This window comes from Scleropages formosus, chromosome 5 (assembly GCF_900964775.1).
Source record: "Scleropages formosus chromosome 5, fSclFor1.1, whole genome shotgun sequence".
Taxonomy (NCBI): Eukaryota; Metazoa; Chordata; class Actinopteri; order Osteoglossiformes; family Osteoglossidae; genus Scleropages; species Scleropages formosus.
This window is the reverse complement of record NC_041810.1, coordinates 27,135,086-27,162,424: the sequence shown is the minus strand read 5'-3', so window position 1 is coordinate 27,162,424 and position 27,339 is coordinate 27,135,086. Positions and strand designations below refer to the sequence as shown.

Genomic DNA, 27,339 nt, shown 5'->3' with positions numbered 1-27,339 from the left:
ATTTGAGCAAAGCTGCTTTGACTATGAGATTAGAGTGGAATGCTGCAGTCCATCTAAAGCATGTCCAACAACACCAATGACAACCACTCCGTCAACAACCACCTCAACAACCCTAACAACCCCAACCACCACATCAACAACAACAACAACGACAACCCCATCAACGACAACACCAACAACAATAGGAACTTCTCCAACTACAAAATGTGTACATGGAAAAATGTGCGTATGGTCCCCATGGATAGATGTGGGTCAGCCAACATCTGGCCCTGATGGTGGAGACAACGAATCCATCAAGAAGATTATTGACTCTGGGGTCAACATTTGCAGCAATCCAGTAGCTATTCAATGCAGAGCTAAAGAGTACCCAATGCTTACGCTGTCAGAGTTGGGACAGGATGTGGAGTGCAGCACATCTGTAGGACTAATTTGCCTGAACAAAAACCAGCCATTTGAGCAAAGCTGCTTTGACTATGAGATTAGAGTGGAATGCTGCAGTCCATCTAAAGCATGTCCAACAACACCAATGACAACCACTCCGTCAACAACCACCTCAACAACCCTAACAACCCCAACCACCACCTCAACAACCCTAACAACCCCAACCACCACATCAACAACAACAACAACAACAACGACAACCCCATCAACGACAACACCAACAACACTAGTAACTTCTCCAACTACAAAATGTATACATGGAAACATGTGCGTATGGTCCCCATGGATAGATGTGGGTCAGCCAACATCTGGCCCTGATGGTGGAGACAACGAATCCATCAAGAAGATTATTGACTCTGGGGTCAACATTTGCAGCAATCCAGTAGCTATTCAATGCAGAGCTAAAGAGTACCCAATGCTTACGCTGTCAGAGTTGGGACAGGATGTGGAGTGCAGCACATCTGTAGGACTAATTTGCCTGAACAAAAACCAGCCATTTGAGCAAAGCTGCTTTGACTATGAGATTAGAGTGGAATGCTGCAGTCCATCTAAAGCATGTCCAACAACACCAATGACAACCACTCCGTCAACAACCACCTCAACAACCCTAACAACCCCAACCACCACATCAACAACAACAACAACGACAACCCCATCAACGACAACACCAACAACAATAGTAACTTCTCCAACTACAAAATGTGTACATGGAAAAATGTGCGTATGGTCCCCATGGATAGATGTGGGTCAGCCAACATCTGGCCCTGATGGTGGAGACAATGAATCCATCAAGAAGATTATTGACTCTGGGGTCAACATTTGCAGCAATCCAGTAGCTATTCAATGCAGAGCTAAAGAGTACCCAATGCTTACGCTGTCAGAGTTGGGACAGGATGTGGAGTGCAGCACATCTGTAGGACTAATTTGCCTGAACAAAAACCAGCCATTTGAGCAAAGCTGCTTTGACTATGAGATTAGAGTGGAATGCTGCAGTCCATCTAAAGCATGTCCAACAACACCAATGACAACCACTCCGTCAACAACCACCTCAACAACCCTAACAACCCCAACCACCACATCAACAACAACAACAACGACAACCCCATCAACGACAACACCAACAACAATAGTAACTTCTCCAACTACAAAATGTGTACATGGAAAAATGTGCGTATGGTCCCCATGGATAGATGTGGGTCAGCCAACATCTGGCCCTGATGGTGGAGACAACGAATCCATCAAGAAGATTATTGACTCTGGGGTCAACATTTGCAGCAATCCAGTAGCTATTCAATGCAGAGCTAAAGAGTACCCAATGCTTACGCTGTCAGAGTTGGGACAGGATGTGGAGTGCAGCACATCTGTAGGACTAATTTGCCTGAACAAAAACCAGCCATTTGAGCAAAGCTGCTTTGACTATGAGATTAGAGTGGAATGCTGCAGTCCATCTAAAGCATGTCCAACAACACCAATGACAACCACTCCGTCAACAACCACCTCAACAACCCTAACAACCCCAACCACCACATCAACAACCCTAACAACCCCAACCACCACATCAACAACAACAACAACAACGACAACCCCATCAACGACAACACCAACAACACTAGTAACTTCTCCAACTACAAAATGTATACATGGAAAAATGTGCGTATGGTCCCCATGGATAGATGTGGGTCAGCCAACATCTGGTCCAAAAGGTGGAGACAACGAATCCATCAAGAAGATTATTGACTCTGGGGTCAACATTTGCAGCAATCCAGTAGCTATTCAATGCAGAGCTAAAGAATTCCCAGCAATTCCTCTCTCAGAGTTGGGACAGGATGTGGTGTGCAGCCCTTCAATTGGATTAATTTGCCTGAATAAAAATCAAGGTCTTCAGCAACAGTGTTTAGACTATGAGATTAGAGTGGAGTGCTGCAGTCCATCTAAAGCATGTCCAACAACACCAATGACAACCACTCCGTCAACAACCACCTCAACAACCCTAACAACCCCAACCACCACATCAACAACAACAACAACAACAACGACAACCCCATCAACGACAACACCAACAACACTAGTAACTTCTCCAACTACAAAATGTATACATGGAAACATGTGCGTATGGTCCCCATGGATAGATGTGGGTCAGCCAACATCTGGCCCTGATGGTGGAGACAACGAATCCATCAAGAAGATTATTGACTCTGGGGTCAACATTTGCAGCAATCCAGTAGCTATTCAATGCAGAGCTAAAGAGTACCCAATGCTTACGCGGTCAGAGTTGGGACAGGATGTGGAGTGCAGCACATCTGTAGGACTAATTTGCCTGAACAAAAACCAGCCATTTGAGCAAAGCTGCTTTGACTATGAGATTAGAGTGGAATGCTGCAGTCCACCTAAAGCATGTCCAACAACACCAATGACAACCACTCCGTCAACAACCACCTCAACAACCCTAACAACCCCAACCACCACATCAACAACAACAACAACGACAACCCCATCAACGACAACACCAACAACAATAGGAACTTCTCCAACTACAAAATGTGTACATGGAAAAATGTGCGTATGGTCCCCATGGATAGATGTGGGTCAGCCAACATCTGGCCCTGATGGTGGAGACAACGAATCCATCAAGAAGATTATTGACTCTGGGGTCAACATTTGCAGCAATCCAGTAGCTATTCAATGCAGAGCTAAAGAGTACCCAATGCTTACGCTGTCAGAGTTGGGACAGGATGTGGAGTGCAGCACATCTGTAGGACTAATTTGCCTGAACAAAAACCAGCCATTTGAGCAAAGCTGCTTTGACTATGAGATTAGAGTGGAATGCTGCAGTCCATCTAAAGCATGTCCAACAACACCAATGACAACCACTCCGTCAACAACCACCTCAACAACCCTAACAACCCCAACCACCACCTCAACAACCCTAACAACCCCAACCACCACATCAACAACAACAACAACAACAACGACAACCCCATCAACGACAACACCAACAACACTAGTAACTTCTCCAACTACAAAATGTATACATGGAAAAATGTGCGTATGGTCCCCATGGATAGATGTGGGTCAGCCAACATCTGGCCCTGATGGTGGAGACAACGAATCCATCAAGAAGATTATTGACTCTGGGGTCAACATTTGCAGCAATCCAGTAGCTATTCAATGCAGAGCTAAAGAGTACCCAATGCTTACGCTGTCAGAGTTGGGACAGGATGTGGAGTGCAGCACATCTGTAGGACTAATTTGCCTGAACAAAAACCAGCCATTTGAGCAAAGCTGCTTTGACTATGAGATTAGAGTGGAATGCTGCAGTCCATCTAAAGCATGTCCAACAACACCAATGACAACCACTCCGTCAACAACCACCTCAACAACCCTAACAACCCCAACCACCACATCAACAACAACAACAACGACAACCCCATCAACGACAACACCAACAACAATAGTAACTTCTCCAACTACAAAATGTGTACATGGAAAAATGTGCGTATGGTCCCCATGGATAGATGTGGGTCAGCCAACATCTGGCCCTGATGGTGGAGACAATGAATCCATCAAGAAGATTATTGACTCTGGGGTCAACATTTGCAGCAATCCAGTAGCTATTCAATGCAGAGCTAAAGAGTACCCAATGCTTACGCTGTCAGAGTTGGGACAGGATGTGGAGTGCAGCACATCTGTAGGACTAATTTGCCTGAACAAAAACCAGCCATTTGAGCAAAGCTGCTTTGACTATGAGATTAGAGTGGAATGCTGCAGTCCATCTAAAGCATGTCCAACAACACCAATGACAACCACTCCGTCAACAACCACCTCAACAACCCTAACAACCCCAACCACCACATCAACAACAACAACAACGACAACCCCATCAACGACAACACCAACAACAATAGTAACTTCTCCAACTACAAAATGTGTACATGGAAAAATGTGCGTATGGTCCCCATGGATAGATGTGGGTCAGCCAACATCTGGCCCTGATGGTGGAGACAACGAATCCATCAAGAAGATTATTGACTCTGGGGTCAACATTTGCAGCAATCCAGTAGCTATTCAATGCAGAGCTAAAGAGTACCCAATGCTTACGCTGTCAGAGTTGGGACAGGATGTGGAGTGCAGCACATCTGTAGGACTAATTTGCCTGAACAAAAACCAGCCATTTGAGCAAAGCTGCTTTGACTATGAGATTAGAGTGGAATGCTGCAGTCCATCTAAAGCATGTCCAACAACACCAATGACAACCACTCCGTCAACAACCACCTCAACAACCCTAACAACCCCAACCACCACATCAACAACCCTAACAACCCCAACCACCACATCAACAACAACAACAACAACGACAACCCCATCAACGACAACACCAACAACACTAGTAACTTCTCCAACTACAAAATGTATACATGGAAAAATGTGCGTATGGTCCCCATGGATAGATGTGGGTCAGCCAACATCTGGTCCAAAAGGTGGAGACAACGAATCCATCAAGAAGATTATTGACTCTGGGGTCAACATTTGCAGCAATCCAGTAGCTATTCAATGCAGAGCTAAAGAATTCCCAGCAATTCCTCTCTCAGAGTTGGGACAGGATGTGGTGTGCAGCCCTTCAATTGGATTAATTTGCCTGAATAAAAATCAAGGTCTTCAGCAACAGTGTTTAGACTATGAGATTAGAGTGGAGTGCTGCAGTCCATCTAAAGCATGTCCAACAACACCAATGACAACCACTCCGTCAACAACCACCTCAACAACCCTAACAACCCCAACCACCACATCAACAACAACAACAACAACAACGACAACCCCATCAACGACAACACCAACAACACTAGTAACTTCTCCAACTACAAAATGTATACATGGAAACATGTGCGTATGGTCCCCATGGATAGATGTGGGTCAGCCAACATCTGGCCCTGATGGTGGAGACAACGAATCCATCAAGAAGATTATTGACTCTGGGGTCAACATTTGCAGCAATCCAGTAGCTATTCAATGCAGAGCTAAAGAGTACCCAATGCTTACGCTGTCAGAGTTGGGACAGGATGTGGAGTGCAGCACATCTGTAGGACTAATTTGCCTGAACAAAAACCAGCCATTTGAGCAAAGCTGCTTTGACTATGAGATTAGAGTGGAATGCTGCAGTCCATCTAAAGCATGTCCAACAACACCAATGACAACCACTCCGTCAACAACCACCTCAACAACCCTAACAACCCCAACCACCACATCAACAACAACAACAACGACAACCCCATCAACGACAACACCAACAACAATAGTAACTTCTCCAACTACAAAATGCGTACATGGAAAAATGTGCGTATGGTCCCCATGGATAGATGTGGGTCAGCCAACATCTGGCCCTGATGGTGGAGACAACGAATCCATCAAGAAGATTATTGACTCTGGGGTCAACATTTGCAGCAATCCAGTAGCTATTCAATGCAGAGCTAAAGAGTACCCAATGCTTACGCTGTCAGAGTTGGGACAGGATGTGGAGTGCAGCACATCTGTAGGACTAATTTGCCTGAACAAAAACCAGCCATTTGAGCAAAGCTGCTTTGACTATGAGATTAGAGTGGAATGCTGCAGTCCATCTAAAGCATGTCCAACAACACCAATGACAACCACTCCGTCAACAACCACCTCAACAACCCTAACAACCCCAACCACCACCTCAACAACCCTAACAACCCCAACCACCACATCAACAACAACAACAACGACAACCCCATCAACGACAACACCAACAACACTAGTAACTTCTCCAACTACAAAATGTATACATGGAAACATGTGCGTATGGTCCCCATGGATAGATGTGGGTCAGCCAACATCTGGTCCAAAAGGTGGAGACAACGAATCCATCAAGAAGATTATTGACTCTGGGGTCAACATTTGCAGCAATCCAGTAGCTATTCAATGCAGAGCTAAAGAATTCCCAGCAATTCCTCTCTCAGAGTTGGGACAGGATGTGGTGTGCAGCCCTTCAATTGGATTAATTTGCCTGAATAAAAATCAAGGTCTTCAGCAACAGTGTTTAGACTATGAGATTAGAGTGGAGTGCTGCAGTCCATCTAAAGCATGTCCAACAACACCAATGACAACCACTCCGTCAACAACCACCTCAACAACCCTAACAACCCCAACCACCACATCAACAACAACAACAACAACGACAACCCCATCAACGACAACACCAACAACACTAGTAACTTCTCCAACTACAAAATGTATACATGGAAACATGTGCGTATGGTCCCCATGGATAGATGTGGGTCAGCCAACATCTGGCCCTGATGGTGGAGACAACGAATCCATCAAGAAGATTATTGACTCTGGGGTCAACATTTGCAGCAATCCAGTAGCTATTCAATGCAGAGCTAAAGAGTACCCAATGCTTACGCTGTCAGAGTTGGGACAGGATGTGGAGTGCAGCACATCTGTAGGACTAATTTGCCTGAACAAAAACCAGCCATTTGAGCAAAGCTGCTTTGACTATGAGATTAGAGTGGAATGCTGCAGTCCATCTAAAGCATGTCCAACAACACCAATGACAACCACTCCGTCAACAACCACCTCAACAACCCTAACAACCCCAACCACCACATCAACAACAACAACAACGACAACCCCATCAACGACAACACCAACAACAATAGTAACTTCTCCAACTACAAAATGCGTACATGGAAAAATGTGCGTATGGTCCCCATGGATAGATGTGGGTCAGCCAACATCTGGCCCTGATGGTGGAGACAACGAATCCATCAAGAAGATTATTGACTCTGGGGTCAACATTTGCAGCAATCCAGTAGCTATTCAATGCAGAGCTAAAGAGTACCCAATGCTTACGCTGTCAGAGTTGGGACAGGATGTGGAGTGCAGCACATCTGTAGGACTAATTTGCCTGAACAAAAACCAGCCATTTGAGCAAAGCTGCTTTGACTATGAGATTAGAGTGGAATGCTGCAGTCCATCTAAAGCATGTCCAACAACACCAATGACAACCACTCCGTCAACAACCACCTCAACAACCCTAACAACCCCAACCACCACATCAACAACCCTAACAACCCCAACCACCACATCAACAACAACAACAACAACGACAACCCCATCAACGACAACACCAACAACACTAGTAACTTCTCCAACTACAAAATGTATACATGGAAAAATGTGCGTATGGTCCCCATGGATAGATGTGGGTCAGCCAACATCTGGTCCAAAAGGTGGAGACAACGAATCCATCAAGAAGATTATTGACTCTGGGGTCAACATTTGCAGCAATCCAGTAGCTATTCAATGCAGAGCTAAAGAATTCCCAGCAATTCCTCTCTCAGAGTTGGGACAGGATGTGGTGTGCAGCCCTTCAATTGGATTAATTTGCCTGAATAAAAATCAAGGTCTTCAGCAACAGTGTTTAGACTATGAGATTAGAGTGGAGTGCTGCAGTCCATCTAAAGCATGTCCAACAACACCAATGACAACCACTCCGTCAACAACCACCTCAACAACCCTAACAACCCCAACCACCACATCAACAACAACAACAACAACAACGACAACCCCATCAACGACAACACCAACAACAATAGTAACTTCTCCAACTACAAAATGTGTACATGGAAAAATGTGCGTATGGTCCCCATGGATAGATGTGGGTCAGCCAACATCTGGCCCTGATGGTGGAGACAACGAATCCATCAAGAAGATTATTGACTCTGGGGTCAACATTTGCAGCAATCCAGTAGCTATTCAATGCAGAGCTAAAGAGTACCCAATGCTTACGCTGTCAGAGTTGGGACAGGATGTGGAGTGCAGCACATCTGTAGGACTAATTTGCCTGAACAAAAACCAGCCATTTGAGCAAAGCTGCTTTGACTATGAGATTAGAGTGGAATGCTGCAGTCCATCTAAAGCATGTCCAACAACACCAATGACAACCACTCCGTCAACAACCACCTCAACAACCCTAACAACCCCAACCACCACATCAACAACAACAACAACGACAACCCCATCAACGACAACACCAACAACAATAGTAACTTCTCCAACTACAAAATGCGTACATGGAAAAATGTGCGTATGGTCCCCATGGATAGATGTGGGTCAGCCAACATCTGGCCCTGATGGTGGAGACAACGAATCCATCAAGAAGATTATTGACTCTGGGGTCAACATTTGCAGCAATCCAGTAGCTATTCAATGCAGAGCTAAAGAGTACCCAATGCTTACGCTGTCAGAGTTGGGACAGGATGTGGAGTGCAGCACATCTGTAGGACTAATTTGCCTGAACAAAAACCAGCCATTTGAGCAAAGCTGCTTTGACTATGAGATTAGAGTGGAATGCTGCAGTCCATCTAAAGCATGTCCAACAACACCAATGACAACCACTCCGTCAACAACCACCTCAACAACCCTAACAACCCCAACCACCACATCAACAACAACAACAACAACAACGACAACCCCATCAACGACAACACCAACAACAATAGTAACTTCTCCAACTACAAAATGTGTACATGGAAAAATGTGCGTATGGTCCCCATGGATAGATGTGGGTCAGCCAACATCTGGCCCTGATGGTGGAGACAACGAATCCATCAAGAAGATTATTGACTCTGGGGTCAACATTTGCAGCAATCCAGTAGCTATTCAATGCAGAGCTAAAGAGTACCCAATGCTTACGCTGTCAGAGTTGGGACAGGATGTGGAGTGCAGCACATCTGTAGGACTAATTTGCCTGAACAAAAACCAGCCATTTGAGCAAAGCTGCTTTGACTATGAGATTAGAGTGGAATGCTGCAGTCCATCTAAAGCATGTCCAACAACACCAATGACAACCACTCCGTCAACAACCACCTCAACAACCCTAACAACCCCAACCACCACCTCAACAACCCTAACAACCCCAACCACCACATCAACAACAACAACAACAACAACGACAACCCCATCAACGACAACACCAACAACAATAGTAACTTCTCCAACTACAAAATGCGTACATGGAAAAATGTGCGTATGGTCCCCATGGATAGATGTGGGTCAGCCAACATCTGGTCCAAAAGGTGGAGACAACGAATCCATCAAGAAGATTATTGACTCTGGGGTCAACATTTGCAGCAATCCAGTAGCTATTCAATGCAGAGCTAAAGAGTACCCAATGCTTACGCTGTCAGAGTTGGGACAGGATGTGGAGTGCAGCACATCTGTAGGACTAATTTGCCTGAACAAAAACCAGCCATTTGAGCAAAGCTGCTTTGACTATGAGATTAGAGTGGAATGCTGCAGTCCATCTAAAGCATGTCCAACAACACCAATGACAACCACTCCGTCAACAACCACCTCAACAACCCTAACAACCCCAACCACCACATCAACAACAACAACAACGACAACCCCATCAACGACAACACCAACAACAATAGTAACTTCTCCAACTACAAAATGTGTACATGGAAAAATGTGCGTATGGTCCCCATGGATAGATGTGGGTCAGCCAACATCTGGCCCTGATGGTGGAGACAACGAATCCATCAAGAAGATTATTGACTCTGGGGTCAACATTTGCAGCAATCCAGTAGCTATTCAATGCAGAGCTAAAGAGTACCCAATGCTTACGCTGTCAGAGTTGGGACAGGATGTGGAGTGCAGCACATCTGTAGGACTAATTTGCCTGAACAAAAACCAGCCATTTGAGCAAAGCTGCTTTGACTATGAGATTAGAGTGGAATGCTGCAGTCCATCTAAAGCATGTCCAACAACACCAATGACAACCATTCCGTCAACAACCACCTCAACAACCCTAACAACCCCAACCACCACATCAACAACAACAACGACAACCCCATCAACGACAACACCAACAACACTAGTAACTTCTCCAACTACAAAATGTATACATGGAAAAATGTGCGTATGGTCCCCATGGATAGATGTGGGTCAGCCAACATCTGGTCCAAAAGGTGGAGACAACGAATCCATCAAGAAGATTATTGACTCTGGGGTCAACATTTGCAGCAATCCAGTAGCTATTCAATGCAGAGCTAAAGAATTCCCAGCAATTCCTCTCTCAGAGTTGGGACAGGATGTGGTGTGCAGCCCTTCAATTGGATTAATTTGCCTGAATAAAAATCAAGGTCTTCAGCAACAGTGTTTAGACTATGAGATTAGAGTGGAGTGCTGCAGTCCATCTAAAGCATGTCCAACAACACCAATGACAACCACTCCGTCAACAACCACCTCAACAACCCTAACAACCCCAACCACCACATCAACAACAACAACAACAACAACCCCATCAACGACAACACCAACAACAATAGTAACTTCTCCAACTACAAAATGCGTACATGGAAAAATGTGCGTATGGTCCCCATGGATAGATGTGGGTCAGCCAACATCTGGCCCTGATGGTGGAGACAACGAATCCATCAAGAAGATTATTGACTCTGGGGTCAACATTTGCAGCAATCCAGTAGCTATTCAATGCAGAGCTAAAGAGTACCCAATGCTTACGCTGTCAGAGTTGGGACAGGATGTGGAGTGCAGCACATCTGTAGGACTAATTTGCCTGAACAAAAACCAGCCATTTGAGCAAAGCTGCTTTGACTATGAGATTAGAGTGGAATGCTGCAGTCCATCTAAAGCATGTCCAACAACACCAATGACAACCATTCCGTCAACAACCACCTCAACAACCCTAACAACCCCAACCACCACATCAACAACAACAACGACAACCCCATCAACGACAACACCAACAACACTAGTAACTTCTCCAACTACAAAATGTATACATGGAAACATGTGCGTATGGTCCCCATGGATAGATGTGGGTCAGCCAACATCTGGTCCAAAAGGTGGAGACAACGAATCCATCAAGAAGATTATTGACTCTGGGGTCAACATTTGCAGCAATCCAGTAGCTATTCAATGCAGAGCTAAAGAATTCCCAGCAATTCCTCTCTCAGAGTTGGGACAGGATGTGGTGTGCAGCCCTTCAATTGGATTAATTTGCCTGAATAAAAATCAAGGTCTTCAGCAACAGTGTTTAGACTATGAGATTAGAGTGGAGTGCTGCAGTCCATCTCCAGCATGCTCAACAACACCAACTACAATCACCACAAGAAGTTCGACATTTTCTGTTAAAACAGGAACAACAGTGACAAGCACCTTCACTTCAGCGCATTCAATAAAATGTTGTGATGTCAATGGCACATCACATGAACCTGGTAAGTTGAATTCTATATTCTATTTTATTTTCAAATGTTTCAAGTACTTTTCTTGCTTCTATTTGAAGAAAACCACATACTGATATTAATCATTTTAATTTCTCTCTCTTTACTTCCAACAGGTACAATAATATACAATGTTACTGATCATGGAGGGTGGTGCTTCAGTGCTGTCTGTCTTAAGAACTGCACAATAGAGAAACACTTTGGGCTCTGCAGCACTCCAGCTCCTCCATCGCCGTCTCCAACCACGGTCATTTGCCCATCCACAACCACACAGTCTCCCACCAGCTTGTCCACAAATACCGTATCTACCTCGAAGCCATCAAACTGTTTCTACTACACCCCACCACTAAAGGTAACCCTAAATTAATTAATAACATGTTGAATAAGCAACCTTCTTGGAAATGAGGATTATTCAGTTCTACATTATTTAAATGTACAGTGTATTACAAATATATATACAGTAACTGCCTGTACAAGGATTGTTAACAGTATCTCTGTTTTGCCAGAATGGTGAATCCAAGCTTGAGGGCTGCCAGAATGTTACATGCATTGATGGGTCTGTTGTTGTGAGACCACTGCAATGTCCACCTGTGATAAAACCTGTCTGTCAGAACACCTACAGTCCAGTTAAGGTCTATGATGAGTCTGGATGTTGCTTCAAATATGAATGCCAGTGTAAGTTGAAGTCACTGTATCACTGACTGGCTTATGAAACAAAGATATACAAAACCCTTTTGACAGAAAACTTTAAATTGTGACTAAAGCAATTATTCACACACTTAAATTTTGAGTAGTCTTCTCACTTACACAGTGAAAAAATATACAATATCTAACCAGACAGTAATCAAACAGGTAATAACCAGATTCTCATTACTGGCTTCAAGCAAATGCTCTTCTGTTTCATATTGTAAGTTTTATATTACAAGAAAAACAGTGATCAAAATAAACAGAAATATTTATTTGCCTATACGGAGTAGACTTTACTGTTTTATATTACTAAATGTAAGTTTCCATTATTTAAGCAGTTTCATGACAGAGCAGTAGAGCAGTACTATTATTGAAATAATAAAACACTTAAACAGAATGAATGTTTGGTTTGACAAACATGGATGTTTCAGATAAGTAAATAGTATAGTTTGATGTTTATTTAACAGTATATTTAAGAGCTTAATAATATTTCATAGCTATAAAACCGGCAATTTTTTTTAAATGACATGCTTTGCCCACCTTTGCCAAATTTTAAGAATTCATCTCAAAACCTCCAGTGTTCTCCAGACCATCTATTTTCTCTTTCTCTTGAGGAACACAATTAAGAATGTAAGGAAACATAACTAATTCTCTTGTCACCACAGGCATCTGCTCTGGATGGGGAGACCCCCATTACATCACCTTTGATGGCACGTACTACAGCTTCCAAGGAAACTGTTCATATGTTCTGGTCAAGGAGATTGACCCGAGATACAAATTCAGTGTTGTCATTGAGAACTACTACTGTGATTCCCCCAATGGGCTTTCCTGTCCTAAATCTCTAACTGTTTTCTACAAATCCTACGAGATCTTCATGACACAGAAGGAAATCAATGGAATATTTGAAAACTTGGTACTTGATTGTTTTAATTTACTTATTTCTGCTTAAATAATAGTAAAAGACCAGTACAACTTAAACGACATTTTAAACACTGTCACATTCAATATTTGATGTATCATGTACACTCTGCAAGTAATCCTAAAGGCTCAATTAATTTTCAAAAATTACTTAAAGAATCAGAGGGGGTGTGGTGGCGCAGTGGGTTGGACTGCAGTCCTGCTCTCCGGTGGGTCTGCGGTTCGAATCCTGCTTGGGGTGCCTTGCGGCGGACTGGCGTCCCGTCCTGGGTGTGTCCCCTTCCCCCTCCAGCCTTACGCCCTGAGTTGCCGGGTTAGGCTCCGGTTCCCCGTGACCCCGTATGGGACAAGCGGTTCTGAAAATGTGTGTGTGTGTGTGTGTGTGTGTGTGTGTGTGTACTTAAAGAATTAATTTACTAATGAACTAATTTTGCTTTTATTTGGAATAAATCATGAGCTGTTAAATTGGTACATTTTTTAATGTTTCAGATTTATGTCAATCACAAACTCGTCACCCCGGCCTACGAAAACAACGACTTCAGAATCACTGAAAATGGAATTGAAACCGTGGTATATATACCGGCAATTAGTGCATGGGTGAAGTTCAAAGGCATGATGTTTAGCATCCAGCTGCCATTCTCAAAGTTCTACAACAACACGGAGGGACAGTGTGGTAAGTTTGATGTTTCTATTCCCACCCACTTCTGACCAGCACTGTTCTTCATATTCAATTCAATTAATTTTTTATAGCACGCTCTTCTCACGCAGTGACACAGAGCACTTGAACACAGGCTTTTATATTATTATGCTTTTATACTGCTACAGCATTTATCGGAAATATCAGTCAGTGTTGACTTCCATAGGGTAGTCATCAAAAACATGAAGATGAAGTCCAAACTTGGTATAATGAATGGAAATATGAATTCTGTCTAACAAGTTATTCCCCAACACCTGTAAGGAACATGTGACAACAACCGCAAGGATGACTGCCGCCTGCCAAACGGGACGATTGAGTCCTCCTGTGGTGACATGGCACGCCACTGGCCTTTCAACGACACACACTGTTTGCCACCGGCACCCACACCACCAGCACCACCAGGCTGTGACCCAGCAATCTGTAAAGTGCTTCATAGCCGGTAAAGCTTATTCCGTGAACAACCCATGTAGCTCTTCTTAAAAATTGTTTTATGAAATGTACCTGATTTTGACCACTTATTCTATACTAGTACATCTTGCTTTTTAGAAGGAAATTATTAGAAAATTCTGCAATTTTTGTGTTTAATTTTAAAATTTCCTTTCCTTCAGGGTCTTTGAAAAATGCCACGATGTCATCTCTGTTGAGCCATTTTACGAGGGTTGCAAGTTTGACTCATGTCACATGATAAACACCTCCATTGGATGCAGCAGTTTGCAGATCTATGCCGCAGCTTGCGCAGCTGAAGGAATATGTATTGACTGGAGGAGTTATACAGATGGAAAATGCGGTGAGAATATTGCTCAATATGCCTGTGCAGCAAAGATTGATGCTTTGTTCAGGCATCTGTTGATGTAATGAAAATTAATTGCATTTCTTACCTCAGACTACAAATGTGAATCCCCGAGAGTGTACGAGCCCTGTGGTCCACTGATAGAACCAACCTGCAACTCCAGGTTAGATATGCTGTTTGTCCCTTACTTGCCCTAGTATGACATTTTGTTTTGTACGATCTCATGTTCTCATTTAATTTTAATTATCATTACAGATACAATACAAAGTTCCTGGCAGTCAACAACGAGTTCAGCGTGATGGATACTCTGCGTGAGGAGGGGTGCTATTGCCCTCCGGGTACCACTCTTTCCAGTCCTAGCTCAAATGTTTGTCTGCACAGTTGTGGTGAGTACTGCGATTCTGTTTCCCCATGACTGAGGCACATTCAGACAACAATTTGGCCACAAACAGATCTAAGCTAACATTTGGCTAATAGTGAGCAGGAATGTTAGGTCTAGACTGGTCTGTATTGATATAACAAGCTACATACACACAGTGAAAGTACACACTTGTAACCAGTTTTGTCTTGTAACCAGCTAAACTAACTGTTTTTTTTTCTTTCTGTTTGAACCAACAGATGTCTGCCACTTGCCCAATAATAAATGGGAAGAGGTAACTAGAATCAATCAAGAATATTACTTTTCTTGTGTTTCATACCACTGTCAATCAGTTCATGTCTCCATTCCAGAAGATGATATATTTGGTCATTTTATAAATTCTTCACTTATTGAGATAAAATCCCAAAGATGTTACAGTTTGTAATAGACTAAACCAGCAGGCGTTGACTTCAGTGCTTTAACAGTTACATCACATAGCATTTATAAAATCTCTGCAAGATGTACTGAAGCACTGATTACTGCTGCTTGCACTTTGTGGGTTTTTCACCTCTTCTTTTTTCTGCCAGGCTGGTTCCACCTGGGTCAGTGATTGCCAAGAATGCGTGTGTCTCTCAGAAACTTTGACAGTCGTCTGCAATCCGCTGACCTGCCCCACTGCAGCCCCGGTCATCTGCACCAAGGAGGGACAGGTGAAGGTCAATGAGACAGTTGGCTGCTGCCAGACTACGAAATGCGGTAGGTAACACTCAGCAGGAGCATTTTCTCTGTTGTAGAAAAAAAAACCTTATATGCAATGCTGATTCCAGCAGTGGATCAATAAAATACATTCTTTCTTTTTTAACTGTTCACTGTTGTCATCTCTCCCAACAGAATGCAATCCAAATCTCTGCCCAGATATTCTACCCTGCCCTGTTGGATTCCAAACAGAAACAACAATGGGACCTTGTTGTCCTATTTATCATTGCAGTGAGTTCCTCAAAATATGGTATAAAAATCTATAAATCATGTACAAATGTATTTTCGTCTCAGACTTCACTCACTCTCTCATTGGTCATCGAAACCATCGTAAGAGTGCTAGCAGTATTACTCCTCTAACAACGCTGCCTTTATTCACAGTACCAAAAGAAGTTTGTGTTTTCAACAACTCGGAATACCAGGTGAGACCACAGTTTTCAGAAAAGCATCAACCTTGCAGGGAGAGGCCAACTCCATGAGATTAAAAAACATCCTTCCTGTGTCTTTGAGTTTCTTTGCTATTTTTTATTAGAATGTGAAACAATACTTATGATACTTTGATCAATGAGTACAGTCGAAAAAGGCTCTCTGAGTGAGGAATGGGAATGGTATTGAATGGGTTCATGTAGTCACCACTTAAAGCATGTGCCTGTCCATTTTGTTCCTTCCAAAAGCTGGGAACAGTTGTGCCTGAGGGGACATGTGAGCTGTGCATCTGTGACTCCACGCTAAAGGATCCAAACACCGATCTGCACATCATTGTCTGTAAACCAGTTTCCTGTGACATGCAATGCCCACTGGTAAGGGGCTTTGGAGAGATACTTCGTTGCTTTTATTTTCTGACATCACTGTGGCAGGATGAAAACAGTACAAAAAATAGTCCACTTTATCATAGAAAAGTATTTTACAAATATCAGCTTTTTGTTTTAAACTTACAGATGAAGTGGCAACCTGAAAGTGAGAAATCAGCTATTACAGAGGATAGCCTAAATGAGAAATTCTATCTGGAAAGAAATTCAGAAGAAAGTTGCATATGAGTGTCATTTCCTTTCCTCTGCAGGGTTATGAGTACCAGCCAGTTCCTGGGCAGTGCTGTGGAACGTGTGTACAGATTGCATGCATCATTGTGCTGCCAGATAAGACCATGCAAAGTATACAGGTGAAAGAACCACACCATTGAAAATCTCACTTAATAATAATGACATGTTTTATAAGATAGTTAAAGCAGGTAAAAATGGTACCACTACTGGGGAAGTAACATGAAACAGCCACTCATACGTTTATGTATGTCCCCTTCCATTTTGCAGCCTGGTACAGTCTGGACGCCCCCTAATAATAAGTGTGTGAAATACGAGTGCGTGCAGATCGAGCACCAGTTCATCTCCATGGAGGCTACTATTTTGTGCCCCGAATTCAATGCCAAGGATTGCGTTCCTGTGAGTCCGAATGACATGTGCATGGCAGTCCGAGCAAACACCAGAACATCCACAACTCAGTGTCTTTAAACATCAGCAACTGCCACTTGTACCTGAAATACTAATCTGTTATTTTCCTGTTTTTTTTTTTCCTGCTTATTCCACTCAAATAGGGTACTATAGTGCTTGCTCCAGATGGCTGCTGTCACACATGTAAGCATTGAAAAAGTGTTTTTGTCTCTAAGAACTGAACAGTTCAGTGTGTTACATTCTGTGGATTATACACTGCCTTATATGCTGCTGAGGAAGACTAATTGTTTCCTTCTCACCAGGTATTCCGCAATGGAAACCATGTAACGTAGCAACAACATTCACATACATCAATGTCGGCGACTGCCATTCCACAGAAGCAGTGCCCGTAACATCATGTGGAGGCTCCTGTGGAACCTCCTCCATGTAAGTACAATACGTTTGGTTCCACCCACTTTGAATCCAAACACTCCTTCCCTAACGACTTAAATTCAAACCAGTTGGATTCCTGCTACACCACAGTTCTCAGATTCAGTTTCAAAGTTATATTTACACAGATACACCTGTGCTTCATTTAAGATAAATACTAGCTCAAGGAAGCCATGACAAGCACGTGTATAAAACTTGCAGACAGTGGCATTGCTAGATTCTATGATAATACAGTACCAGTATGGGGGGTGCAGTGGTGCAGTGGGTTTGGCCTGTGCCTGCTCTCTGGCGGGTCTGGGGTTTGAGTCCTGCTTGGGTGCCTTGCAATGGACTGGCGTCCCGTCCTGGGTGTGTCCCCGCCCCCTCCAGTCTTGCGCTCTGTGTTGCCGGGTTGGGCCTCGACTCACCGCGAACCCGCTCGGGACGAGTGGTTTCAGTCAATGTGTGTGTGTGTGTGTGTGTGTGTGTGTGTATACTGTGCCAGTGTTCTGCCATATTGTGCCAACCTCTCTGTCATTTTTATTGCTTCAGGTACTCCCTGGAAGCCCAACTGTTTCAACATTCCTGCTCCTGCTGTCAGGAGAAAGCCACCAGTAAGAAGGAAGTGTCAATGGTCTGCACAGATGGGAGAAAGTTCAATCACTCCTACATCTACATTGAAGAGTGTAGCTGTCTTCAGACTGAGTGTGCGCCCAGTGAAGTATCTTCAGGCAACAAGTCTCTAGAATCCCCTGGGAAACAGTGAATGAGCTAAAGCAATGACAGAAACATGTTTATTTGAATTTATTCTCTATTTATGATTGTTTTTGGTTACTGATTTTTTTTTTTTTTTTACTTTCATCAGCCTGTTTACTTAATCTTTCATTATATTAACAGTGATTGTGACTTTTTGTTTCTTTCATCTTGTTACTTTGAATGTCAAAAAAGCATTAAACTCACCAATAAACTATGAATGCATATAACGCTGACTATTTATTTCTTCTGATAAAAAGTAAAATAAACGACAAAACTACAAAATAACCTACTTAGTGAAATTTGTTTTATAGGTTTTATGTTTCTTTGGAGAAAAGCATTTGCCAAATTAAAACATGTAAACGTGAGATTACCTACACACTACTGAAAGAGTAATTAGAATACAGACATCAGTATCAATGATTTTCATTTTACTTTTAAAATTGTCACTTATATCCAGATCTTCTTCTAAGACCATGTCATGAATGTAAAAAATATAATAAGAGTGGAATGAACCACTGTGCAAGCTTAGCAAAAAATCTCCAGCAGTCTTCTCAGTACCCTGAGAACCATTTTATCTTAAGACTTACTACAAGATTATGATATTATCCTCTGAGTTGTCTGAGTATACATACAAGAGCAAACCATGAAACTCACATACATTTAAAACTGGTGACAGAAGTGTCATTATTCAGTTATCACCACGAGAACATTAAGCACACAGGAGCTTAAAATCTGAAAGCATCTCAATTCTTAAATCATCATGGTGAGTTTGTATATTTGTTGGGAGTGTTTCTTGTTCCTGCATTGCCTGTACAAAGGGATTATACATCCAAGCAACCAATGCCACCTGTCCTAGGTGCTGAAATTAGTAAACAGTCTTTCTATTTGGACAGGGTATTAAGAGAGCAGGAGATGGACACTGGGTCAGGAAGCATAATATGTAGACAGAAACCGCTCTCTACCTCTGCCCATAAACCTAACAAAAAATCAGGATGCAGTTCCTGGATTAGCAAAGAACTTCTCTCCTGACAATAATGGTAAAAATTTCCAGTGAAATAGTGCCTCACCTTGAGTCATTGATATAAGTTATTGTGCATCTAATTCAAGAAAAATATTGAAAAATATTGCACAGTATCAAAGACTACATCAGAACAACATTTACTCAGTATTACTCATACAAGACCTTGAAAAAATAACCCTCAGTAAAATTACTTTAAGGTATGTGAACAATTTTCTAGTTCCCTGTTCCATTATAACTTATTAACATTGCAAGCTTCCTCAAAGGAAAGCTCGACAAACAAAAAAAAAGAAAAAAAAAAAAGATTTCTTGAGTCACGGCTTTTGAAATCTTAAAACAAACAGATCGCATTAAACAAAACAGTGTCAAACTACATCCTCACGAAATGTATGATCCTGAGCTCCGCCTCAGACCCTCCTCAGAGACCGCTGGTATAAAACTGTCAGTAAAGGTGCACTTCTCAACTCTGGAGCCTGCCACCAGCCAGACGGCATCATGGGGATGGCTAGCAGAGTACCTGTAGGGGTGCTGATGTGGACCATGCTGTGTGCTTCGTTCCTCACCTTGGAAACAGGTGAGTGCTCTTCCGTTCAAAGCTAAAGTACTGTAACACAATGGTGAAGGCTATTTACTACATACAATAACCTACATAATATAATGTTATTTTTTAAATTCAGAAAACTGGAATTTTCAACAACTGCAACAATATAAATACAATACTGTTTAGATTATCAAAGAAGTTAAAAATTAAACTGCTGATCTTCTTCAGTAAAGTAATTTTTTTTTTAAATTCAATACTGATTTTTAAGTACTAATGTTAGCTTAACATCAGATGTGCTACACTATAAACATCGGGTGGCATAGTGGTCAAAGACCTTAAAGGTTTTTGAAGTGGTTAAAAACCTTGACTTTTTGGTGTTTGGTCAAGGCTGTTAATGTGTATTGTTTGAAATAGGAAACACTTTATATATAGGTATCTTGTAAAACTGCAAAATACATATCTTCTTGTGCAATTTCAACTAAGAAACTGATATTGAAATATTGTGCTATTGAAGAGTAATCAATTGTCACTTCTCAGAAAACAGGCTAAGAATATTTGCATGTTGTTATCTACAGCATTTATGGATGGTCCAAAACAGAAGCAAAGAGATGACCATACTGGATCAGGAGAAATGATTCATGGCCCAAAGGAGAGCCAACACCATGACCATAGTGACTCGAGAGAAATGATAGGTGGCCCAAAGCAGAACCAACACCATGACCGTAGTGACTCGAGAGAAATGATAGGTGGCCCAAAGCAGAACCAACACCATGACCGTAGTGACTCGAGAGAAATGATAGGTGGCCCAAAGCAGAACCAACACCATGACCGTAGTGACTCGAGAGAAGTGATAGGTGGCCCAAAGCAGAACCAACACCATGACCGTAGTGACTCGAGAGAAGTGATAGGTGGCCCAAAGGAGAACCAACACCATGACCGTAGTGACTCGAGAGAAATGATAGGTGGCCCAAAGCAGATCCAACACCATGACCGTAGTGACTCGAGAGAAATGATAGGTGGCCCAAAGCAGAACCAACACCATGACCGTAGTGACTCGAGAGAAGTGATAGGTGGCCCAAAGCAGAACCAACACCATGACCGTAGTGACTCGAGAGAAATGATAGGTGGCCCAAAGCAGAACCAACACCATGACCGTAGTGACTCGAGAGAAGTGATAGGTGGCCCAAAGCAGAACCAACCCCATGACCACAGTGACTCGAGAGAAATGATACATGGTCCACAGCAGAACAAAAACAATGACCATTCTGGCTCAGGTGAGTATGAAATTTGAAAGTAATACTGAAAAACACTAACAACTTAAAAACTAAAAAAGAAAAACCTAATTTGTAAAAAATTTCCAGCGAAACACATATTCAAGTGTGTACTACTGCACCATGTACTGAAAATGTGCTAAATTTTTTCTTCATAATTCAGACAGAAACCCAGCGGTGACAATTGTCCCTTCAATGAACCCTGTAACTGTATCAGGTGAGGGGTACAAAGTACTTTTTCAGATGGTACTGACACAATGATGAAATAGTAATTTTGAAAGAATTTACTGAATTAATGCTACTGATTTTCTGAACTGCAGCTGTGAGGCCAGCACACAACGGTCAGGTCTGCAGCACGTGGGGGGACTACCACTTCAAGACATTCGATGGTGACGTTTTTCAGCTTCCTTCCAGCTGCAATTACATTCTGACATCACACTGCAAGGGCACCTTTGAGGACTTTAACATCCAGATGAGGCGCCAGGTGGTGGAAGACCAGCCCACCATCAGTAAAATCACCATGAAGCTGGACGGCACGGTGGTGGTACTCTCCAAAGAATCCATCAAAGTCAATGAGGAGACGTGAGTTCTTATTTGAGAAGATCACATTAGTCTTGACTTTTTCAAATATACATTTCTTTACTGTGATAACTTATGCCAGAGCCAAGCAAATGTACTGCAACACCCTGTAAAGATTTTCTATTGCTATAAATTGAGCATCAAATCATACATTCTGTGAACACTGCAGTGCTTAACCTCTAAGTGCCAAGCTTTATAAGTAATAAGAAAGCAGACCTTATAGTTAATCACATACTTACATTTATGTTAAGAAAAGATACATGTACTTATGCTACTTAATGGTCATACCATGTTGTGACAAACACCAAATGTGGTATGGCTTCTTCACCCAGAAACATACATCACAGTTTTGCCATAGCAGTGGTGTATCCATCTCGCTAATTTAATTCTGTTCTCTACAGGGCTCTGCTGCCATTCAGTAAGAATGGAGTTCTCATTGAAAGGAGTGTTTCATATGTGACGATCACAGCTAAGCTGGGGCTGACTTTCAGATGGAACAAAGAAGACTCCCTTCTGGTGAGGCACTCTTACACAACCTGGTAGAACCTGGGAGAAATGAGCAAGTCAAACTTTCTACATCTAAATAATTTGCACTAACACTGGTGCCTGTAACAAAATGCAGTGAATGTAAGTAGCCTGAATTACAGACTTCAAGTACCTGCTGACTTTGCCCAACGTTTCTCCTTATATATACTGTATCTCAAAGTGAAATACTTGGAAAGAGCCAATTGTTACCAGTATGAAAATACTAAATATATACATTTATTCATTTAACTGACACATTTCTCCAAACCAACTTAAAGTACTTGGAATTGGTTAACCATTTATACACACAGGTAATTTTTCTACCCAATAGAGAAATTTCAAGATTAGTAACATGCTGAGGGTATTACAGCTAGAGAGGATGCTCAAACCTACAACCTTTGAATACAAAGGCAGCAGCTCTAACCTCCATGCTAACAGCCAGCCCTTTAAGAAAAGCAAGATAACTTTGAAACAGATAAAAGATAACATTTTAGAAAGATCACTATAAGATTGCATTTCCTGTTTATAAGTTGCCCTGAACTTGCTGTCATACAGGTGGAGATTGACACCAAATATAGGAACCAGACCTGTGGGCTCTGTGGAGACTTCAATGGGGTCCAGCTCTATGATGAGTTCATTAAAGATGGTAAATTACTGTCACACAGGTTCATCAACCTGTATAGGTGAAGAAAAAAAAGCTTCCTCTGAACTGTGAATAAAAATTTACTGTCTAAATCTTCAACAGACACGCATTTAACTCCAAGCAATTTTGGAAATTTCTGGAAGATGGATGCGCCCACAGAAATCTGTGAAGAATTCACAAAGCCAACTAAGAACTGTGATGATTTGGTAATTAGATTTAACAATGATATGTGGACAAGCAACTAAAATATTTTCCTTGGACACTTTGTTTTATACATTTTAAAATTTTACTCCATTTGCTATATGCATATAAACATAAGTACATACTGTACATATACCAGTTCACTTGTTCCCCACCAATATCACCACATCCTTGCACTTCAGACATCCAAGTGTGAAGAGCTGCTCTCCAGTCCCGCCTTCAGCAACTGTAAAGACTTGGTCCCCACTGACTCCTTCATCAAGGCCTGTGTGGCAGACATGTGCCAGTGTGATAGCAACAGCACCTCCTGTCTGTGCAACACCATGTCAGAATATTCCCGCCAGTGTGTGCACGCTGGGGGGACACCTCGGCAGTGGAGAACGGCCCAGTTCTGCGGTACACATTCCAGCATGTTCAGTACAATCTGATCCAGCCTCCTGACTTGAGATGTAGATATATCGATAAAGATGTTCTTTGACACAGCTTTAGACACTGAGTGAACACAGGCTGAAGCTCGTAGATCAGTTTTAAGATATCCAGTTGTGGTCTTTCTACATCTCACAGCCAAGTCGTGTCCCTTCAACATGGAGTATCAGGAATGTGGCATTCCTTGCCTCGACACGTGTTCCAACCCAGAGAGAGGCCAGCTGTGCGAAGACCACTGCACTGACGGCTGCTTCTGCCCACCTGGTACAACACTTGCTCTTGAGCTTAAAAAAAAAACTTTTATGATATGATGAGGTATAAAATGAATGATGAGATGAAGTATCTTGTGTGATACTATGGCTCATTAAATCGGAAATGCAGGAAAGAAGATAAAATCTCTTGATAGTTACATGCAATTCATTTAATGCCAAAAATGGAAGTGTACATGACAAAGCTGTAAATTGATCGCATCTTTCTGTTAGGCACCGTTGTCGATGACATCAGTCACAGTGGCTGTATCCCAGTGCAGAAATGTCCTTGCAGTCACAACGGAAAGGCATACAGTCCCGGAGAGTCTTACACAAGCCACTGTAGAGAATGGTGAGCTAGATCTTCCATTCCTTTAACAGATCATGGACCATTTTTTAGAATTGGTCTCATACAGATTTGTCCGTAATGTGAATATACTTCAGTTGCCAAACTGCTTATGTCCAACAGCACCTGCTCTGGAGGCCAGTGGAGCTGCCAGGATGAAGACTGTCCTCAAACCTGTTCTGTGGAAGGAGGCTCACACATCACCACATACGATGGAAAGAGATACAGCTTCCACGGAGACTGTTCCTACGTCCTCTCCAAGGTCTGTGCTACAAACATCATTCATGTAGAGCTTCACAAAAGTTACATAAACCAGTCATTGACAGAGTGACATATCTATTCTTCTCTAAAAAGTAGTTTGTTGCACTTATTTGTGTGTGGTACACAGACAGACAACTCATAGATGATACATTCAGCTGTTCAGCAGTTATAGAAGTAATTTGTCCTTTTACTATTGGCCTGCTGTGAAATATTCCATTCTTTAAATCTTCAAGTGCTAAACTCTGAATTCTAACTGAGTTAAGTTCCTAAAAATTCAAGTTCAAGTTGTTTTTTCTTTTGTCATTCCTCTACATATCTTGTATACAGTGAAACAAAATGTCATTTCTCCGGAGACCATGGTGCAACAAAACAGAGTACAAGTAAATAAATATAGAGGACAGGACATGGATGCGGACATGGGCTGTGAACTGTCTCCAGTTTGTAGTGTATGGAGTCATGCTGGGTTAGCTGTTTGACTGTGCCAGGTGAATGTTGGGAGGCAGCAGGGTGTTGAGTAATCTGACTGCCTCAGGGAAGAAACTGTTGCAGAGTCTGCTGGTGGTGGTGCGGATTCTCCTGTACCTCCCGCCAGATGGCAACAGGGTGAAGAGCCAATGACGGGGTGAAAGCGGTCGTCCACAATGCTGGTGGCTTTGAGGATGCAGAGGTTTTTGTATGAAGTGTCAATGGTGGGTAGAGGGACTCCGATGATCTTTTCAGCTGTTCTTACAACTCGCTGTAGGGTCTTGTACTCAGAGACTGTGCAGTTCCCATACTACATGGTGAGACAGCTGGGCAGGATGCTCTCTATCGTCCCTCTGTATAAGGTGGTGAGGATAGAAGGGGGAATTTGGCTCTCTTCAGCCTCCGTAAGAAGTGAATATGCTGCTAGGCCTTCTTGGGTAGGCAGGTGGTGTTGAGAATCCAGGAGAGGTGCTCCGTCATGTACACCAAGAAACTTGGAGCTTTTGACTCTCTCCACAGTTGTTCCATTGATGTGTGATTGTGAGTTGTCTACTCGGGTCCTCCTGAAGTCAACAATCAACTCTTTAGTCTTATCAACATTAAGAGACAGATTGTTGTCTTTACATCATTCTGCGAGCTGGTTCACCTCCTCTATGTATGCTGACTCATCATTGTTGCCGATGAGGCCCACAGCTGTAGTGTTGTCAGCAAACTTGATGATATGATTTGAACTGTACTTTGCAGCACAGTCATGAGTCAGCAGGGTAAACAGCAGTGGACTGAGCACACAGCCCTGGGGAGCACTGGTATTCAGTGTGGTGGTGCTGGAGGTGGAGTTTCCGATCCTGATGGACTGGTGTGTCCCAGTCAAAAACTTCAGGATCCAGTTGCAGAGGGAGGTGGTCAGACCCAGCAGGCTCAGCTTTGTTATAAATTTCTGAGGGATGATTGTATTGAAGGGGGTGCGGTGGCGCCGTGGGTTGGACCGCAGTCCTGCTGTCCGGTGGGTCTGGGGTTCGAGTCCCACTTGGGGTGCCTTGCGGCGGACTGGCGTCCCGTCCTGGGTGTGTCCCCTTACGCCCTGTGTTGCCGGGTAGGCTCCGGTTCCCCGTGACCCCGTAAGGGACAAGCGGTTCTGAAAATGTGTGTGTGTGTGTGTGATTGTATTGAATGCTGAACTTAAGTCAATGAACAGCATCCTTACATAGTTGTCCTTTTTGTCCAGATGAGTCAGAGAAAGGTGGATGGTAGCAGATATGACATCTTCTGTTGAACGGTTGGGATGGTAGGCATACCGGAATGAGTTCAGCGTGGTGGGAAGACTGCTCTTTATGTGTTCCATGACAAGCCCTGCTCGAAGCACTTCATGATGATAGGTGTGAGTGCAACAGGTCGGTAGTCATTCAGATAGGACACAAACGGATGATGGTGGTCATCTTGAAGCACACAGAGACAACTGCCTGGCTCAGGGAAATGTTGAAGATGTCTGTGAAGACATCTCCAAGCTGAACAGCACATTCCCTGAGTACCCGGCCAGGTATTTCATCAGGACCTGCAGCTTTCTGTGGGTTAACTCTGGACAGAGTCTTCCTGACATCTACTACAGACAGACAAAGTACCTGGTTGGTGGGAGTTGGGGTGGTCTTACCTGCTGGCATGTTGTTCTGTGCTTCAAACCTTGCGTAGAAATCACTCACCGCGTCTGGGAGCGAGGCGTCACCATCACAGACAAGTGATGTAGCTTTGTAGTCTGTGATGGCCAGAATGCCTTGCCACATGTGCTTTGTGTCCATGGAATTTACAAAATGACAGTGGATTCTTCCTGTGTAGTTATTGCTTCGCCTCTCTGACAGCCCGTGACAGATTGGCCCTTGCTATGAGGTAGGCTGCCTTGTCACCAGACCTGAAGGCAGTGTCTCGGGTTTTCAGGAGTGAGCGCACCTCAGCAGTCATCCACGGTTTCCGATTTGCATGTGTGGTAGTGGTCTTGAAGGAAATCACATCATCTATGCATAAGCTGATGTAGCCAGTCACTGATTCTGTGTATTTCTCTAAATCTGTGGTGTTATGGTATGTAGCAGCCTCTCTGAACATATTCCAGTCTGTGTGTTCAAAGCAGTCCTGAAGTGCTGAGATGGCTTCCTCAGACCAGGTTCTCACCTGTTTCAAGACTGGTTTGGAACGTTTCAGGAGTGGTCTGTATGCTGGGATTAATGTAAAAGTGATGTAGTCCAAGTAACTAAGGTTGGAGTGGGCTGCAACCTTGTAAGCACCAAGAATGTTTGTGTA

General features: G+C 43.0%; 2 protein-coding genes across 2 annotated transcripts in view; both read left to right on the top strand.

Annotated features, from left to right (window-relative positions):
- LOC108942165 (mucin-5AC-like) overlaps positions 1-18,536 on the top strand; it is a 38,978-nt gene extending 20,442 nt beyond the window's left edge. Inside the window, exons 33-49 of the mRNA XM_029251928.1 lie at positions 10,671-10,795; positions 10,857-11,029; positions 12,218-12,386; positions 13,064-13,311; positions 13,806-13,989; positions 14,275-14,452; positions 14,622-14,800; positions 14,897-14,966; positions 15,059-15,189; positions 15,422-15,456; positions 15,749-15,917; positions 16,053-16,148; positions 16,299-16,339; positions 16,592-16,717; positions 16,978-17,076; positions 17,225-17,353; positions 18,372-18,536. Of these exons, the coding sequence (XP_029107761.1) occupies positions 10,671-10,795; positions 10,857-11,029; positions 12,218-12,386; positions 13,064-13,311; positions 13,806-13,989; positions 14,275-14,452; positions 14,622-14,800; positions 14,897-14,966; positions 15,059-15,189; positions 15,422-15,456; positions 15,749-15,917; positions 16,053-16,148; positions 16,299-16,339; positions 16,592-16,717; positions 16,978-17,076; positions 17,225-17,353; positions 18,372-18,536 (2,317 nt within the window). The remainder of the gene's footprint in view (positions 1-10,670; positions 10,796-10,856; positions 11,030-12,217; positions 12,387-13,063; positions 13,312-13,805; positions 13,990-14,274; positions 14,453-14,621; positions 14,801-14,896; positions 14,967-15,058; positions 15,190-15,421; positions 15,457-15,748; positions 15,918-16,052; positions 16,149-16,298; positions 16,340-16,591; positions 16,718-16,977; positions 17,077-17,224; positions 17,354-18,371) is intronic.
- Positions 18,537-21,156: 2,620 nt separating this feature from the next.
- The window catches only part of LOC108942167 (mucin-5AC-like), a 29,952-nt gene continuing 23,769 nt past the window's right edge, over positions 21,157-27,339 (top strand). The window contains exons 1-10 of the mRNA XM_029251926.1: positions 21,157-21,359; positions 21,520-21,573; positions 21,677-21,938; positions 22,337-22,451; positions 23,016-23,106; positions 23,206-23,309; positions 23,487-23,700; positions 23,869-23,994; positions 24,213-24,330; positions 24,448-24,592. Coding sequence (XP_029107759.1) covers positions 21,203-21,359; positions 21,520-21,573; positions 21,677-21,938; positions 22,337-22,451; positions 23,016-23,106; positions 23,206-23,309; positions 23,487-23,700; positions 23,869-23,994; positions 24,213-24,330; positions 24,448-24,592 — 1,386 coding nt within the window. The 5' untranslated portion in view covers positions 21,157-21,202. The remainder of the gene's footprint in view (positions 21,360-21,519; positions 21,574-21,676; positions 21,939-22,336; positions 22,452-23,015; positions 23,107-23,205; positions 23,310-23,486; positions 23,701-23,868; positions 23,995-24,212; positions 24,331-24,447; positions 24,593-27,339) is intronic.